This window comes from Spermophilus citellus, assembly GCF_964194105.1.
Source record: "Spermophilus citellus genome assembly, chromosome: X".
In the NCBI taxonomy this organism is placed as follows: Eukaryota; Metazoa; Chordata; class Mammalia; order Rodentia; family Sciuridae; genus Spermophilus; species Spermophilus citellus.
In genome coordinates this window covers 65,494,831-65,514,098 of record NC_138190.1, presented here as the reverse complement: position 1 = coordinate 65,514,098, position 19,268 = coordinate 65,494,831, and the positions used below count along the sequence as shown (strand labels likewise).

The 19,268-nt window shown below is 37.0% G+C and overlaps 1 protein-coding gene across 5 annotated transcripts in view; it reads left to right on the top strand.

Annotated features, from left to right (window-relative positions):
• The window catches only part of LOC308639737 (uncharacterized protein), a 78,000-nt gene that overhangs the window by 16,852 nt on the left and 41,880 nt on the right, over nt 1-19,268 (top strand). For all 5 annotated transcript variants that reach the window (XR_014020110.1, XR_014020111.1, XR_014020112.1 and 2 more), the window contains one exon: nt 10,496-10,606. Coding sequence is in view for 2 of the 5 variants with exons in the window: in XM_081278022.1 (XP_081134148.1) it covers nt 10,496-10,606 (111 nt within the window). In the remaining 3 variants the exon portion in view is untranslated. The remainder of the gene's footprint in view (nt 1-10,495; nt 10,607-19,268) is intronic.

Genomic DNA, 19,268 nt, shown 5'->3' with positions numbered 1-19,268 from the left:
CAAGGAATGGGAAGCTAGTGCACAGTCATACGAAGACATCTGTTGACAAAAAGCTACTAATTTATCAATTTTATCATTACCTGCAACTAAAGATCCAGGAAGGTCAGTATGCGCACGGATGTGTCCAATGAAACATGGGTATTTTCGCATTAGCACTGTCTTTTGTAAATTATGAAATAATTCAAATAACTTCTGTGATGAAGTAAACCCAATAACTGAGGTTTCAATATTTTTGGTAACTCCGACTGCATGTAAGCTGTCAGAATAGATATTAATAGGCTCATTTGAAAAATAATCTAAGGCACAAATCAGAGCTTGGAGCTCTGCCCTTTGGGCAGAAGTATAAGAAGTTTGTATTACCTCTGTGTGAACACGGCTGAAGAAACCTGCCTTACCAGAGCTGGAACCATCTGTGAACACTGATAAAGCTCCCTCTATTGGATGAGAACGTACAATCTTTGGAAAAATAAGTGATGTTAATGATGCAAATTGTACAATCTTATCACGAGGATAATGGCTATCTATTTGGCCAGGGAAATCTGCAAAAGCTATCTGCCATGAACTAGAAGTTTGAAGTTGAACAGAAAATGGAATAATTATGATATCAGGCTCAGATCCAATTAATTGTAAAATCCTAGTTCTTCCCTTAATAACTAATTGAGCTATAGAATCATGAAAAGGAATTAATGTTTTTTGAGGGGAGTGAGATAAGTAAATCCATTCAATAACTCCCAATCTTTGCCATATGGCTCCTGTTGGGGTATGCTCAGTTGGAAATATTAATAAATATACTATTTCTTTAGGATCTATTCTAGTAAGCTGTGCATTTTTAATTGCAATTTCCACTTTCCTTAAGGCTGCCTTAGCTTCTAACGTTAGTTGACGTGGAGAGGTTGGAGAAGGATTTCCTTGTAATATCTGAAATAAAGGACTTAACTCAGAAGTAGTTAACTTTAAAGATGGTCTTAGCCAGTTAATATCTCCTAATAGTTTTTCAAAATCATTCAGGGTACGTAACTCCTTAACTCTTATCTGAAGATTTTGAGGACGGATTGTACTCCCTTGAATTATCTGACCTAGATATTGAAAAGGAGATACCTTTTGAATTTTTTGAGGAGCTATACTTAAACCCATTGTTGTAAGTGAGGTCTCTAACTGAGTAAAAATTTTTGAAAGTACTTCTGGATTAATATGAGCCAATAGTATATCATCCATAAAATGAATAATATAGGCATCAGGGAAGCTATTTCTAATGGGATCTATTGCCTGGTCAACATATTTTTGGCACAGTGTAGGGCTATTACGCATTCCCTGAGGAAGCACCTTCCAGCAGTATCTTTTAACAGGTTCCTTAAAATTAACTGTTGGGACAGTGAAAGCAAATTTTTCACAATCTTTAGGATGTAACCTTATAGAGAAAAAACAGTCTTTTAAATCTATTACCATCAAGCTATAATCTAAAGGAATGGCTGTGGGGGAGGGAAGTCCTGGCTGTAATGATCCCATAGGCTGAATTGCCTGGTTTATTGCCCTTAAATCCTGTAGTAATCTCCAATTTCCTGACTTTTTCTTAATAACAAAAATAGGTGTATTCCAAGGGCTAAGTGTTGGTTCAATATGACCAGCCTGAAGTTGTTCCTCAACTAATCTATGAATTATTTTAAGCTTTTCCCCGGAGATGGGCCACTGAGAAATCCAAATAGGCTCTTCTGTGAGCCACGTGATTTTTTCAGCTGTCTTAAGGATCGGGGAAGTACTCAGGGCCCCTAGTAAAAATTCTGGCCTGGAGTATTTCGTGGAGACTGGCTTGAAAACAGATATTCTTCCTGAAGGGCCTCCCTATCATCTCTAGGAGAATACCTCTGATTAACTTCTTCAATTGATCTTATAGAATTTGAAGTAACTAGTAACAGTCCCATTTTGGCTAATATATCTCTTCCCCATAGATTAGCTGGTAAAGACTCTAACACATAAGGTTTAAATACTCCACTGTTCCCATCAGAATCTTCCCAACGGAGATAGTTGGCACTTTGAGCAGGCTGTGAAATCTGTCCTATTCCTTCTAGGTTAGCTGATGCTGTATGTAAGGGCCATGTCCTGGGCCAAAACCGGCTGGACAATACTGAGCTATCAGCTCCTGTGTCTATGATGCCTAGGAAATTTTTTTATTAATTCTAAGTTTTAATAAAGGGCGTTCTTGTCGCACTAACTGGGACCAATATACTCTGTCCGGCGGTTTAGAAACTGAATCTACCGGCAGGTGCCTTTCTGAGACACAAGGCAATAATATTAATTGAGCAAAAATATCCTTTGGGGTGAGTCTTAGGGCATAATTGGATCTTACAGTAACATATAATTGCCCCTTAAATTCTGAATCTATCACAAGGTATTACTTCAATGGCTCCCTTCAAATTATCACGCCCCAAAATTAAACCTACAGTATTCTCAGGAAGTGGCCCGAAAATCCCAGTAGGGATTTGTGTTGGTCCCGTTTCAGGATCTAATTCAACTGTCTCTGAAGGTCCTAAGAAAACTGTCTGTGATCCCTGTCTCTGTCTTGGTAAAAATCGCGGACTGTCCTGGTCGGCGCTGCCAGTGACGTCACACTGTGCGACCGTTCCTGGAATTCCCGGGCTCTCGCTAGGAGGAGATGCCAGCGGCAGCGAGAAAGCGGGCTGATCCGCGCCATTTGAATCCTCCGCATGGGGCTTGGAGTCTAAGTTTACATTTCTAACCTTGGTCCTTAGTGCCTTTGCTTTCAAACGAAAGGAAATTAACTTAGCCTCAGGCTGATTTTCCATTTGAATAGACTTAATAGCTCCTTGAATGTCTTTTAAAAGGTCTTCAGGCGGCTGCGAATTCTGGCCCCTATTTTTAAAAAGACAAACTTTTTTCCTTCTTAATTTCTCCCAAGTAAGTAAATTTGGAGACTCTTGGTCACAAAACCAAGGACAATATTCACCTACAATCTTTAAGAATTGTAATAACTGAGTTTTCTTTATCTGTTTTCCTTTCTGATTAATTATACTGTCTAAAATAGTTAGATACATTTCCTTATCCGAAGTAGAATTTCCCATTTTAAGTAATTTAACGTCTCTTTCCTTCAATATCTCCCGGTACTTTTGTGACCCAAATGTCACTTCTTCCTTTTCTTTATCTTTATTCTTTATCTTCCTTATTTCCTCTTTATTTCTTTATTCCTTATCTTCCTTTTTATTCTTTCCCTTAATCTTTTTAGCGCGCGCTCCCACTCAATCTAACTAATTCAGAATGCCCCCCTCGTGGGCGCCAATTCTACCACGCGGCCTGCGCAGTGGTTTCATTAATGAGGTTCTGGCATTAAGTTAGTTAGAAGAGATCAAAATAAAACACACAGACAGTACCTTATTTTATATTGCTAGGTCCGAGACAGCTCGCCTCCCTGGCTCCCGCCTCCAGCCGCCCAGCAGGGCAGCGAGGATTACTCTGGGCTAGCAGGAGAGAGAGAGAGCGAACACGCCGGGGAGTAGCCTTTTATTTGGGGGGACAAGAGATTCAGGGGAGAATTCCATCCAATGAAGGTTGAGGGGGGGCTGTACTCCAAGGTCAGGGTCAGTGATTGGGTCTCCAGTGTCAGTGGTCACGCACACCCCCACACGGATGGGCTCTCTCATCAGGAAAGGGTCGGGATAACTCCGACACAGCCAGAGTGCCTCAGGCCCTTAACGGGAGTCACCCAATCACGTGTCAGAATGGCTCCCCACAATTTTTATTTCACCCTCATAATCGGGATCAATTACCCCAGGACTTATCATAAGTCCTTTTAGTGTAGAAGAACTGCGTCCCAATAATAAGCCTACTGTTCCCTGGGTAAGAGGTCCTTTTACTCCTGTGGGAATGATTTGAACTCCCATCTCTGGAGTTAGTACTGCTCTGGCAGAGGCGCAGATGTCCAGCCCTGCGCTCCCTCTAGTTTGTCTGATGAGGGATTTAATGGATAATGCGTCCTGGGCACTACCTTGATGGTGCTGCTGGGTTCCTCCATTGCCCCATATATTTGTGGTTTTGGGCCCCGGGGCATTGGGCCCTCTTGTCCGTTTTTTGGCAATGGAGCCTGATACCTTTGTCCACGATATTGTGGGTAAACACTTGGTCCTTGTCCGTTTTTTGATAATGGAATACCCTCTATGGTGGTTTGAGAACGGCATTCATTAGCCCAATGTTTCCCTCTATGGCATTGTGGGCAAATACCCGGTATTCTATTCCTTTGATACCCAGCTTTGTTAAACCCTCCTCTTATGGGGCAACTCCTTTTAAAATGTCCTGTTTGATTACAATTATAGCATGTTTTTGGCCTGGCATCTAAAGCCTGTTGTACTGCGGCTAAGACTTGCCCTTGTTCATTAATGTCTCTACATAATTTAATATATGTGTTTAAATCTTCATGTCTCCATGGTCTAATGACCTCTCTGCAGCAACGATTTGCTTGGTCATAAGCCAGTTGTTTTATAAATGGCATTACCTGTTCTGTATTTCCAAATATCCTAGAGGCTGACTGAATAAGTCTATCTACAAATTCAGCGTAAGGTTCATTAGTTCCTTGTATTACCTTAGATAATTGACCTTGTAAGTCTCTATGCCCCTGTAAAGTTTTCCATGCCCTAACTGCATCTACAGCAATTTGTGCGTATACGCCAGGGTCATATTCAATTTGCTGTCTTTGACCCTCATAAGGTCCCTTTCCCAATAGCATATCTATATTTCTTTGAGGGTAACCAGCTTCTGCATTTCGCCTAGCTGTCTCCATGCAAAATTCCTCATTGGCAACCTTCCATAACAAATATTGTCCTCCGTTTAGCACAGATCGACACATGTTAGCCCAATCTGCTCGTGTCATGTCCAAGTTGGTAACAGATTCGACCATGCTTATTGTGAAGGGAGCTTGCGGCCCATAGGTTGTTACAGCCTCCTTTAATTGCTTTATTGTTTTCAAATCTAAAGCACGGTGAATTCGTTGCCCTCCTGCCTGCTCAAGTACAGGGCATGCTAATCTTTGGGGTTCTGCCTCAGAATTCCATCCATCAACTACGGGAGTTGAGGGCCGCTCAGCGGTAGATGGAGCTGTGTGTTGAATTACGCCCTCTGGTGATAGAACGGAGTTAGTAGCAACCTCCTGTTGTAATTCTCCACCTGATGGCTGTTTTTCCTCTAAGCTTGCTTTCTTTAAATTTTCCTCTGTCTGACTAGCTTGAGAGACCTTCTCTTTTGCTTGACCTAGCGTTTTTTCTACCATAGTTTGGACCTCTAACAATTTACTTAACAGTTTTTCGGTTTGTTTTTTACTGGATTCTAATCTACTATAAAGGTAACGTAACCCAATAAGATAGGATAAAACAAAGCCGAAACAGAATGAAACAAAAACGGAGCAGAGAATGGTTGTATCAATTTTCTCTTTCTCAGGGCCGAATAACTTCAAACCTTGAGCCAACCATTTTTCCCAGTTCGCCTGAGAAAATTCTAGGGCTAGGGAGCTTGAAATAAAAACAAAATAAATCAAAACAAGAACACATTTTTTTTTTAAATGGTCACCCATTCTGTCGCCTTCCTTCAGGGGCGAGCAATTTTACTCACCTCTAAGTTTCAGGCGCTCCCCGTATGGGCCGCAAAATGCCGCAGTCTTGGCTGGGCACAGAATCACGAGCCACTCAAGCAGGAACAAAACTTTATTTTGAAAAAGCCGCCAATACTCCGTAGGCGCCGGCAAGCCAAACCCGGTCGTCCCACGTGGGCGTCTGCCGGAACCGCGCATTCCCCCGGAACCAGGGGGCCCGGACCTCCCCCGGAATTTCCTCCTACTATCCTTCCCCAACCAATGGGAACTCTCCAGGAGTCCCCTAACTTGAGTCCGGTAGCAGGCCAAGGTGAACAGCAGGAGCCCAATTTGCATATGAATGTAAATCTTAACATAATCATATCATCTCAGTGGCTAGCTGGCATCACTTTACAAGCAAAGGTGTCATGCATCATTTATCTGCTTGTGGCTCCTAGCACTTAGCATAGACAGCTTTTACAATGTCAAGGTAAGTTCCTGTTATCCCTAGTTTTTCTAATGTTTTGAACATAAAGGGATGCTGTACTTTGTCGAATTCTTTCTCTGCATCTATCGAGATGATCATATGGTTCTTATTTTTAAGTCTATTGATGTGGTGAATAACGTTTATTGATTTCCGTATATTGAACCAGCCTTGCATCCCAGGGATGAATCCTACTTGATCATGGTGCACAATTTTTTTTTATATGTTTTTGTGTCTGATTTGCCAGAATTTTATTGAGGATTTTTGCATCTAGGTTCATTAGAGATATTGGTCTGTAGTTTTCTTTCTTTGAAGTGTCTTTTTCTGGTTTAGGAATCACGGTGATGTTGGCCTCATAGAATGAATTTGGAAGTTCTCCCTCTTTTTCTATTTCCTGAAATAGCTTGAAAAGTATTGGTATTAGTTCCTCTTTAAAGGTTTTGTAAAACTCTGCTGTATACCCATCCGGTCCTGGGCTTTTCTTAGTTGGTAGTCTTTTGATGGTTTCTTCTATTTCCTCAATTGATATTGGTCTGTTTAGGTTGTCTATATCCTCCTGACTCAATCTGGGCAGATCATATGACTTAAGAAATTTATCGATGCCTTCACTATGTTCTATTTTATTGGAGTATAAGAATTCAAAATAATTTCTGATTATCTTCTGTATTTCTGAAGTGTCTGTTGTGATATTGCCTTTTTCATCCCATATGCTAGTAATTTGAGTTCTCTCTCTTCTTCTCTTCGTTAGCATGGCTAAGGGTCTGTCGATTTTATTTATTTTTTCAAAGAACCACCTTTTAGTTTTGTCAATTTTTTCAATTGTTTTTCGTTTCGATTTCATTAATTTCAGCTCTGATTTTAATTATTTCTTGCCTTCGACTTCTTTTGCTGTTGTTTTGTTCTTCTTTTTGTAGGATTTTGAGATGAAATATGAGATCATTTATTTGTTGGTTTTTTCTTTTTTTAAGGAATGAACTCCAAGCAATGAATTTTCCTCTTAGAACTGCTTTCAATGTGTCCCATAGATTTCGATATGTTGTGTCTGTGTTTTCATTTATCTCTAAGAATTTTTTGATTTCCTCCTTGATGTCTTCTCTAACCCATTGATCATTCAGTAACCTATTGTTCATTCTCCAAGTGATGCATGATTTTTCCTTCTTTTATCATTGATTTTCAGTTTTATTCCATTATGATCAGATAAGATGCATGCTATTATCTCTACTCCTTTATACTAAGAGTTGCTTTGTGACATAATATATGATCTATTTTTGAGAAGGATCCATGTGCTGCTGAGAAAAAAGTGTAACTACTTGATGTTGGGTGGTATATTCTATATATTTCAATTAAGTCTAGGTTATTAATTGTGTTATTGAGTTCTATAGTTTCCTTATTCAACTTTTGTTTGGAAGATCTGTCCAGTGGTGAGAGAGGTGTGTTGAAGTCTCCCATGATTATTGTATGGTGGTCTATTAGACTCTTGAACTTTAGAAGAGTTTGTTTGATGAACATACCTGCACCATTGTTTGGGGCATATATATTTATGATTGTTATGTCTTGTTGGTGTATGGTTCCCTTGAGCAGTATGTAGTGTCCCTGTTTATCCGTTTTGATTAACTTTGGCTTGAAATCTATTTTATTTGATATGAGTATGGACACTCCTGCTTGTTTCCGAAGTCCATATGAGTGATACGATTTTTCCCAACCTTTCACCTTCAGTCTATGTATGTCTTTTCCTATCAAATGCATCTCCTGAAGGCAGCATATTGTTGGGTCTTGTTTTGTGATCCATTCTACTAGCCTTAATTGGTGAGTTTAAGCCATTAACATTTAGGGTTATTATTGAGATATGGGTTGTTATTCCAGCCATATTTGTTTATTTATGTTACTAAACATGGTTTGTTTTCCTCTTTGATTATTTTCCCCCCTTTACTGTACTACCTCCCGCTGTACTACCTCATTGATATTTTCCATTTCCTCTTCCTGTAATATTTTGCCAAGGATGTTTTGAAGAGATGGTTTTCTAGCTGCAAATTCTTTAACTTTTGTTTATCGTGGAAGGTTTTAATTTCATGTTCCATCCTGAAGCTTAATTTTGCTGGATACACGATTCTTGGTTGGAACCCATTTTCTTTCAGCGTTTGAAATATGTTGTTCCAGGATCTTCTAGCTTTCAGAGTCTGTGTTGAAAGATCAGCTGTTATCCTGGCAGCTCTCATTATTTTTATTTTTATGTGGTGCTGAGGATCAAACCCAATGCCTCACGCATGCCAGGCAAACCGCTACTATTTGAGCCATATCCACAGCCCCTATTTTGGTTAATTATATGTAGTGCTGAGAATTGAACCCAGTGCCTCACGCATGCCAGGCAATTGCTCTACCACTGAGCTACAACCCCAATCCAGTAATTATGATGTGATCTCATTTTTTAAGATGAATTAATCTCTAACCATAGATATAATAAATTCCACAGCATGTGCTGGGATTTTTCTCTTTCCATCTTACTTTTTTAAATTTAGTAGACATTGATTATATAACTCTAAATTATCTGGCCTGAAATATAACAACTGGGAAGTACAACTAATAATATACATGAAAAATTAAAATAGTCATTGACTCGGAGATCCCCATCAGTCAAGTTTCTGCAACTCTTGACAATCCTCCTACCTCTAATCCTCCCCTCTTTTTCTTGGGGTTCTAAGTTGGTTCAGATTTCTCCTAAAGGGCCTTTAAAGCTGTTTTCTACCGGCACTGATCTCTACCACTTCCTGTAATGGCCTTATATAATTATTGGTGTTGTCATGACCATGTCTGCCCCATGTATATAGTTGTTATTACTACTGATTAGCTAATAAAAGGACCAAATGACTACCAGTGATTATAGCTACACAAATCTCCTAACAATTACAATGCAAGACCATTTAACATTTTTTTTCACTCATTCAGAACTATGATGTGCAAGGCCCTTGGGTTAGATCACTGAACTAAACAGGAGTCTCTTTAAGGAGCCTGCATTTTAATATGAAGAGACAGATAGTAAATAGTGTGTAGATTAGTACGTTATTTATATGAATAAGTAGTAAGTTAATGATTGCTGCTGTGGAAAAATATAACATTGAGTAAGCAGGGCAAGACGAATCAGAAACTATGGCATGGTGGCACATGCCTGTAAACCTAGAAACTTGGAAGACAGGCAAGATGATTGCAAATTCGAGGCCAGCCTAGGGAACTTGGCAAGACCCTGCCTCAAAATAGAAAATGAAAAGGGCTGTGTATGTAGCTCATAAAGTACCCCTCGGTTCAAACCCCATTGCCCCCGCCCCCCCCCAAAAAAAAAGAAGAAGAATCAAAAACCCCAAAGATGGCGATGTAAACAGACTACAAACCATCTAGATGTTAGGAGAAGAGTATCCCATAGAAGAGGAAGCTCAAAGGCCCTGAGGTAGGAGAATGCCTGACATTTTTGTTGCTAAAAAGGTTGCTATGGTAAAAATGGACTGGAGAAGGTCCAACATAGATAAGTAGCAAGGATATTGTAGAAGATAGAGGTGATAGTGGCTTAGTCTGTGATATTAAGTGTGAAAAGGAGAGAAGTGACCAGTTTTAGAACCTTGTAGTATTTTTACTGTCATTATATTTTGCAATTTTTATAGTCTTTTTCCCCAGTACTGGGAATAGAACCCAGAGCCTCACACATGCTAGGCAAGTGCTCTACCACTGAGCTACAACCCTAGCCTTATTATTTTGCAATCATAGATTTGATTTTTTTGAATAAAGAATTGAGAATTTTGGGCTTAGGATGTGGCTCAAGCGGTAGTACGCTCGCCTGGCATGCGTACGGCCCGGGTTCGATCCTCAGCACCGCATACCAACAAAGATGTTGTGTCCCCCGAGAACTAAAAAATAAATATTAAAAATTCTCTCTCTCTCTCTCTCTCTCTCTCTCTCTCTCTCTCTCTCTCTCTCTCTCTCTCTCCTCTCTCACTCTCTCTTAAAAAAAAAAGAATTGAGAATTTTTACTTAATGTTCATCTGGGATTTAAAATCATCGTGTTATGTTATTTATTATTTAGTGTTTTGTTATCCTGTATCAGTTTTTGATATTTTATGAGGTTTTGCTCTTCCATCTAATATATGAGCTGTTCTAAGAATGTCCAAGAAAATGTTTGAAAGATATAGAGAATGTTGAATAGAACATTTGCTGTACATGCATGAAATTAGGTTTGTGAATTACATTGACCTGATCCTCCATATGTTTATTCATCTGTTTGGTATACTCATCACAAATTCAACAAGTTATGTTAAAGTTTCTCATAATGGTACTCCTTTTGTCAATTTTGCCTTATGTTTTTAACTGATAGAGGTCAGAGAGGGCTGTTGTCCTTTATTTCTTTGTGAGAAATTATTGGAGACAGTGAATCATTTAATCTTCAATATACTTCACAGTCTGGGAAGAGGAAGAAAGGAGCAGCATGGCTTTTGTTTCTTTATGGACAAAGTCTGAATACTATGACTGCTGAAGTGGAGAAACTGTGTCATGAAGAAGAACATAATCAGGTAAAATTAACAACAGAGTGGAGGCATGGGGTTTTCTCAGAATTTGTACATAAAACAATTCTTTACACCAATACATATATTGAGGAAAATTGTGTACATGTATTTTACTGGTACATTTCTGGCACATAGAAATCCAATATTGATATTTCTTTCTTGTGACTTGTATTGTGTTTTGTTTTGCTTTTTGATACTGGGTTTTGAACCCAGGGGTACTTTACCACTGAGCTAGTCCCCAGTGCCCCCTTTTTAAAATTTTGAGACAGGGTTTCACTAAATTACTTAGGGCCTCGCTAAATTGCTGAGGCTGCTGGCCTTGAACTTGACAATCCTCCTGCCTCAGCTTCCTGAGTCACTGGGATTACAGGCATCTGCCACCATGCCCAGCTTGACTTACATTGTTTATCAGTACATTTTATTTAATATGCCCTTATATGGGTGCTTTTGAGGTAACTTGATCAATTTTTGGAAGAATCCTATGACATGAGTATTTCATTAGGCCCCATTTCACAGATGATGAAACTGAGGCACAGAGAAGTTAAGATAGTTACCTGAGAATAAAGATACACACTTGGCTGGTGACAGTGCCAAGATTTGATTCTGTAAGTCTGGTTTTAGGGTCTATGCTCTTACCCACTGAGCAACACTGCCTGTACTTATAAACTATATCAATATAAAATGAACACCTTTAGAAGTATCTGGAGATGGGTACAGAATAAAATAATGAATTCTGAAGAAAACAGGAAAAGAGAAAAGCACAGAAACTATAAATTTATTCCAATTAAGTTTGAATCCAGAAAACACTTAGAAAAGGTGCAAGGCCCTAGGTTCAATCCCTAGCACTACGTAAGAAAGGGATTATTTTTCTAACATTCAGATGTTCATATTGCTACCTCTACTTTCTGTTTGCATATGCCTGGTATGTATTTATCTCTTATTTCTATTATTTCTAAGTTATTGTGCTTTAGAAATTGTTCTTCTAAATAGGCAGACAGTATTTTAGCCCTGTCAGAGGAAGTTTGTCTTTTTTTCCCCACATTTACATACATAGATTTCATTTCAAGGAGTTTAATCTTTAAATCAATCATCCATTTAGGTGAAAAATAAAGGAAATTTAACTCATTTACAATTTCTGTGATCACTGATAGGTTTGATTATGGTCTTATTTCCACACTGAATGTTTTCAATTTATTGTGCTTTCTAGATATTTTTCTTTTTTCCAGATGTTTTCTGGATTCAAACTTAATTGGAATAAACTTAGTTTCTATGCTTTTCTCCTTTCCTGTTTTCTTCAGAATTCATTACATTTTCTTTAAAGTTATGACTCCAGAATAAAATGATTATCTCCTAAGTGTTTCCCAATACAAGATGAAACTTTTAGCACATTTTAACTTCATCTTTTCTAAATCCCAGGTTTTTGCTCAAATTAATGTTCAGGTCTAGGTTATTATTATTCTTGACATTGTGTTTGTGCATTATTTTATAATCATATGAATAAAAACATTAATTAATTTATTTATTCATACATTCAAGGGATTGACCCAGGGGCCTTTTACCACTGAGCCACATCCCCAGCCCCTTTTTATTTTTTATTTTGAGACAGGATCTTGCTAAGTTGCAGAGGGCTTTGCTAAATTGCTGAGGCTGGCTTTGAACTTGTGATCCCTCCTGCCTCAGTTGCTGGGATTACAGGTGCGCACCAATATTTCCGGCTGAAGAGGAAACCATTAAATTTTAGTTAACTTATTTCTTAGCTCTACAACTTTTAAAAACTACATATCTGTTATACTTGGAATACTTCAAATAAAAACTTTAGCAAGGGTAAATGTATGAATCCTTGCATGACTCCAAACGTTTGGTATTTCTGGTTGGCTGTGGAACAGGGACTAGAAATGGATCCTATCAGAGACTATATGAGGTCCTCTCTAAATCTGTGGAGTCCTAATATATAAAGGAGGAAACAGTTAGCATTGTCTACTTGAATCATAGTTTTTTTCTGGGCTACAAGGACTAGAGGGTGCCCTAAAACAAACAGCAAAACATCTCTCCAAATTTGAATTTCTTCCTGCTCATTTCTTTATTACTGCTCCCTTCTAGTTTCTGCTTGTTGTGGTACTCTCCATTTCTCTTGGAGTTGTTTTAAATGTGTAGTTTTACAGAGTTTATGATTTTATCTGTGAGAGTTTCATTCCTATACAAGCTCCTCTGACATTATTGGAAGCAACATTTTTCATTACTTTGTTGCATAATTTTATGAGATTAATTTTGTGAATCTTACTGTTTGTTTTTTTCCCAAGTGTTTCTTTTTATCAAAGACTATTCTATAGTAAAAAGACTATCCTGATGCAAGATCATGATTTTTTTCTGACATTTCCTTTAATTAATTAAAAATTCTATATGCTTAGAAATACAAAAGGAGTTCTCCAAACTAAAAAAAAAGGCAGCTAATTAAAAACATGAAAACATAAAAGCGATGGTTGCGTTAGCTCATTCTTGTAATCCCAGCAGCTCAGGAGGCTGAGGCAGGAGGATCGTGAGTTCAAAGCCAGCCTCAGCAAAAGTAAGGTGCTAAGCAACTCAGTGAGACCCTGTCTCTAAATAAAATACAAAATAGGGCTGGGGATGTGGCTTAGTGGTTGAGTGCCCCTGAGTTCAATCCCTGGTACTTCCCCACTCCCTGAAAAAAGAGAAAAACTAAAAAAACAGAACTCATGGGTCAAATTTTGCACATAGTCAATTTCAGAAAACTAATAATATAATGGTGATGTGTAAATTGGTTTGATTTAGTATGAAGGCTCAAACACAAAGCTCTTAAAAATCATGATAGGTATAATATTTTGTTAAGATATACATACCATGAAAAGATGTAAATTATGACTTCAAGCATATAAAATGAATGAAGTAAAAGTGTTGCATTTGTATGTGATCAAAGCCATTCTTGAGTTTAACCAATCTGTTATAACAGTAAGTTACTTTCTGTAAAACTCAAACACAAACCAAAATCCATAGTAGGTACACAAAAGATAAAAATTAAGCTTTCAAAGTGCATTATACAGAAGACCACCTGATCACAAAGGAATACAAAAAGGAGAGGAACAAAGTAGCAAAAGATGTATTAAACAACAGGAAAACAACACGATGATAGTTGTAAGTCTTTAATTAACTGAGTTTAAATGAATTAAGTTCTCCAATCAAAAGACATAGAGTGACTCCTACAGGAGACTCACTTCATCTATGATTACACACAAGGACTGAAAGTGAAGGAATGGAAAAAAGAGTCCATGGAAATTGATTAAAAAAAAAAACAATCAGGGATAGTTATACTCACATCAGGTGTAAAAAGAGCCAGGCATGATGGTGCATACCTGTAATTCCAGCAACTTGCCAGGCTGAGGTAGAAGGATGCAAGTTTGAGCCAGCCTCAGCAAATTAGTGAGGCCCTGTTTCAAAATTAAAAAAAAAATAGTATGCTGATATTAGTTCTTTAGGATAAATACCAAGGAGTAGGATATCTGGGTCATGTGGTGATTCTATTCCTAGTCTTCTGAGGAATCTTCATAGTACTTTCCAAAGTGATTGTTATAATTTGCAGTCCCACGATCATTGTATGAGTCTATCCTGTTTGGAGTCTTACTCAGAAAGAAGAAAAAATTGTGACATTTGCTGGTAAATGGGTAGAACTGGGGAATATCATGCTAAGTGACATAAGCCAGACTCACAAAGTCAAGGGTTGAGTGTTTTGTCATGTGGAAGTTAGATCAAAATAAGGAAAAAAAAGGGGGAGGATGAGAATCTCATGAAAATAGAGGGGAGGTCAGTGGAGTAGAGGAAGGGGATTGAGGAGAGGGGAGTGACAGGAAAAGAAACAGCAGAATGAGATTGACCAAGTTATGCTAATGTATATGTAAGTATACCACAATGAATTTCACCTTAATGTAAATCTGTAAAGTGGTAATTAAAGAAAACTGAAAATAAATAGAAATACCAGCAGAATAGAGGAAGAGGAACAGGGGGAAGAAGGAGGGAAGGAAAAGGGAAAGTACTGGGGCCTCAAGTGGAGCAAATTATATTCCAAACATGTATGATTATGTCAAAATTAACCTCAGTATTATATATAACTATTTTGCATGAATAAAATATTTTTTTCTAAAATCTATTTTTAGTTGCAGATGGACACAATACCTTTATTTATTTATTTTTATGTGGTGCTAAGCATCAAACCCAGTGCCTCACACAGGCTAGACACGTACTTTACCACTGAGCTACAACTGTAGCCCCACTAATAAGAACTTTAAAAAAATAAAATAAACAAAAGGGCTGGGGTTGTAGCTCATTGGGAAGTGCCCCTGAGTTCAATCCCCAGTACCAAAATAATAATAATAATAATAATAATAATAATAATAATAATAATAATAGAAAAAAGAAAGTAAAAAAGATATAAAGAAGGTCATAAAGAGGTCAGTTTATATCCTTGAGGATACAATAACTGTTATGCATACAATATCAGTATCTACATATGTAAAGTATTAATAGATCCGAAAGGAGAGATAGAGTGCAGTACGATAGATGACTTATATAGGGTCTGTTAAGTATATATATGCATGTACATATGTATATACATACATATGTAAGAACATTCCAACCAGTAATGGTAGAATATATATTCTCAAGCACTTAGAACATTCTCCAGGATACATCATATGTTAGGACATAAAACAAATATTAATAAAAGAAGATTTAAATCATGTCAAATACCTTTACCAACCACATTGGTATGAAACTAGAGACATATAGAAATGAAATAATATGCTCCTGAACAAATGATGTGTCAAGGAAGAAGTTAAAAGAGAAAAGTAAAAATATCTTGAGACAAATAAAAAATGGACACACAAAATACCAAAATTTACAGGATACAGCAAGAGCTGTTTAAAGAGAGTTTATAGCAATAAACATCTACATCAGAAAAAAATCTCAAATAAATAACCTAATGTTATACCTGAAAGAATTAGAGACCAAAGAAGAAACAAAGCCCAAAGTTAGTAGGAAGGAAATAATAAAGAATATAGCAGAATAAACAAAATAGACTAGAAAAACAATAGAAAATATCAATGTAAGTTAGAGTTGATTTTTTTTGAAAAATATAAGCAAATTGATAAAACTTTGTAGCTAGATTAACTGAAGAAAGAAGACTCAAAATCAGAAATGAAAGGGAAGATATTACAACTGATACCCCAGAAATACAAAGGGTCATAAGTGACTATTATAAACATGTATGTGCCAACTAATTGAATAACCTAGAAAAAGTGTATAAATTCCTGGAAACTATAAAACCTACCAAGATTCAATCATGAAGAAATGGAAAATCCAAACACATTTATAATGAGTAAGGAGACTGAATCAATTATAAAGAGCCTTTTACCAAAGCAAAGTGTAGAACCTGATAGGTTTCTAACTGAATTTTATCTAACATTAGAAGCATGTACAATCCTGGTGACTCAGGAGGCTGAACCAGAAGATCACAAGTTCAAAGCCAATCTGGGTAATTTAATGAAACCCTGTCTCAAAATAAAATAATAAAAGGGCTGGGTATGTAGCTCAATGGTAGAGTACTTCTGCTTTTATTAAAAGTACTAATAAGAACTCTTCTCAGTCTTTCAAAAAAATTCAAGGGAAAACTTATAAACTCATTTTACAAAGTCTGCATCACCTTGATACCAAATCTAGACAAGGACACACAAGAAAAGGAGGGCTGGGGTTGTGGCTCAGTGGTAGCATACTCATCTGGCATGTGTGAGGCGCTGGGTTTGATCCTCAGCACCACATTAAAAAAATAAATAAAATAAAGGTATAAAAAAGAAAAGGAAATTATAGGCCAATATTTCTAATAAGCACAAATTCAACAATCCTCAATAAAATACTAGTAAATTGAATGTAACAGCAAATTAAAAGGGTCATTTACCATGATCAAATGTGATTTGTCCCTAGGATATAAGTTTTCAATTCTGTGAATATTTCAATAAAACTCGCACAGATGCATTGAAATAGGTTGGAAATAATAATATCAAGCTTATATATTATATTATTATAATTATATTCCTATTATATATTATAGGTTCACATGTTATTCTATATTTAAGTTTTTATATGCATCCACACCTGGGATGATGGGGCAAAATGGGTTAAGTGAAAATAAGCCAGGCACAGAAAGACAAACATTGTATAATATCACTTATTCATGAAAGCTATAAACATTGATCTAGGAGTAGAAGAGTTCTCACTCGAGGTTAGGAAGGGTAGAGGGGAGGGAATATAGAGGTTGATAAATTATACTTAGATTAGAGCAATACATTACAATGCTCTGTAGAATAGTAGGGTGACTGTAGTTTACAACAGTTTGTTATATGTTTCAAAATAATTAGAAGAGAGTTCAAAAGTTGCCCCATACAAATCAATGATGCATATCTGAGGAACTGGAAATGCTAATTACCCTGATTTGGTCATCATACATTGTATACATATATTGCATTATATGTACCCCATAAACATGTAAAAATTTTTAATGTCAATTTAAAAAAGTATTGTACCTTTGCTTTCTCATTTATTTAAACAACATGTAAAACTATTTTGTGTCAATACTCGCTTTTCACTGTTTCACTTATTTAAACAAAGTCTGTGACCTTGCCTGAGAGAAATGTCTTATGCTAACCAGGGTTTCCCCCTCTTGTCCAAGCTTTTCCTGTATTTCTTTTGCCTTCTGGATTTGATAGGAATGCAATGTTAATTTTTAACATCATTGCCCAAGTTTGTAATGGTTCTTGCAATGCCAGCCTTTAACTCATTATCACCCATGGTTGACCCACTCAAAACATGTATCAATCACCTAATGTCATATCATCTCAAAGAGCAAATAATGTATAATCAGGCCATAATTTTTGTGCCAGGAAGGAAGAGGAATAATGTGGAATTTTAAAGACAATAGAACTGCATTTCTTTCCAGTCTTGCCATTGTCATGTCCACTTTCACAGCAGGCTTGTTTTGTCTTATGAGATTACAGTGGTGTGGATAATTCATTTTCTTTGCTTTTGTGGCAGAGGAATGGAAGCTTTTGGAATACATAAGTGTTGGAGGGAGTATTATAAATCTACATGCCTAATCTTTCTCTTTATAAATTATTGGTGATTGTAAATAATTCTGGTAGACTCCATTCTCATGGAATTTCTTAAATCTTATTTTTTCAACAATTGAAGATTGGAATTAATTTGGCTTAAGATGCTTTTTTTCTAGATAAAAATAATTCTGTCTCATCCTAATGACACAGTAAAAAAAATGCTTGCAACACAACAGAGTCTGAATATTTGGTTGCTTGGCAACAGCTGGAACGTTGAGAGGGTTTAGGACTGAGGAGAAGGAAAGGGCTTAAGGAAATGAAAAGGTGGGAGAGAGATGTCATAAAATATCTTGCATTGAATTTGCCAGGTGTTGTTTATAGATATGGGAGTTATTGTATATAAACCATCATGGAGGGCCATGAGGTGGTCCCAGGATATGAATTCCTGCCCTGCAGGGCCTTCATATATGTTCTCAGATTTTTCTATTCTTACTAGTTTTCATCTATCAAGTAATAATTTATGGATGTTATGTACTACTGTGGCAAGGCTGGAACACAGGACACTGAGGAATTGACTGTCTATTTGAGAATCCTAAGGAGGCCCAAGTACAGCCTTGTCTAGTATTAATTTTGTATTGAAAGTGACATCAGAAAATTAAAAACATTTTCATCTTTTTTTTTTGGCAGGGGAGATACCAGGGATTGAACTCAGGGGCCCCCAACCACTGAGCCACATCCCCAGCCCTATTTTGTATTTTATTTAGAGACAGGGTCTCACTGAGTTGCTTAGTGCCTCATTTTTGCTGAGGCTGGCTTTGTCATCTGTTTTTTTTTTCAGTTGTTTTTAGTTGTAGTTGGACACAATACCTTTATTTATTTTTATGTGGTACTGAGGATCGAACCCAGCGCCTTGCACATGCTAGGTGAGCACTTTACTGCTGAGCCACAACCCCAGCCTCTGTCATCTGTTTTTATAAGGTATTTAAAACCACTGAATAACAAATGCAGGGAGAGCAAAAGTGGAATTGAATAGATATTTAACTCAGAATGTTCCGGCTGTATTATTTATGTGTTCAATGTTTAGACTTAAAATAAAATATCTTCCAGAACAGATAAATGAAAAGCACTAAAGAATTTTATTTCAAATGCAGAAGTGCTCAAATAAGAAATTAAAAATTAGATCCCCCAAGTGTACCTGTGTGAGGACTATAGGAGTGAGGATTGGGTTTGGAAAGAAAGAAGAAAACAATGGTGGAGTAATGGGAGATTACCAGATATGATGATCCCCGCACTTTTAAGTGTTTACTCCTTCTCTATGATAGTGTTTTTGAGGATGATGTATTTATTAAAATTTAAATATATTTTAAATAAAGTATTTAAAATATGATTTATATAAATTAAAATCCACCAATTTGAAGTGTGCAACATGCTGGATTTTGCTAAAAATATGGAATTGTGAAAGCCCAAGCATGATATAGAACCTTTTCAGCAGCCTCCCCCAACAAATGGTCTCCTGGATCTTTGCAGTCAGTTCTATCACTCTAATGCCAGATCCC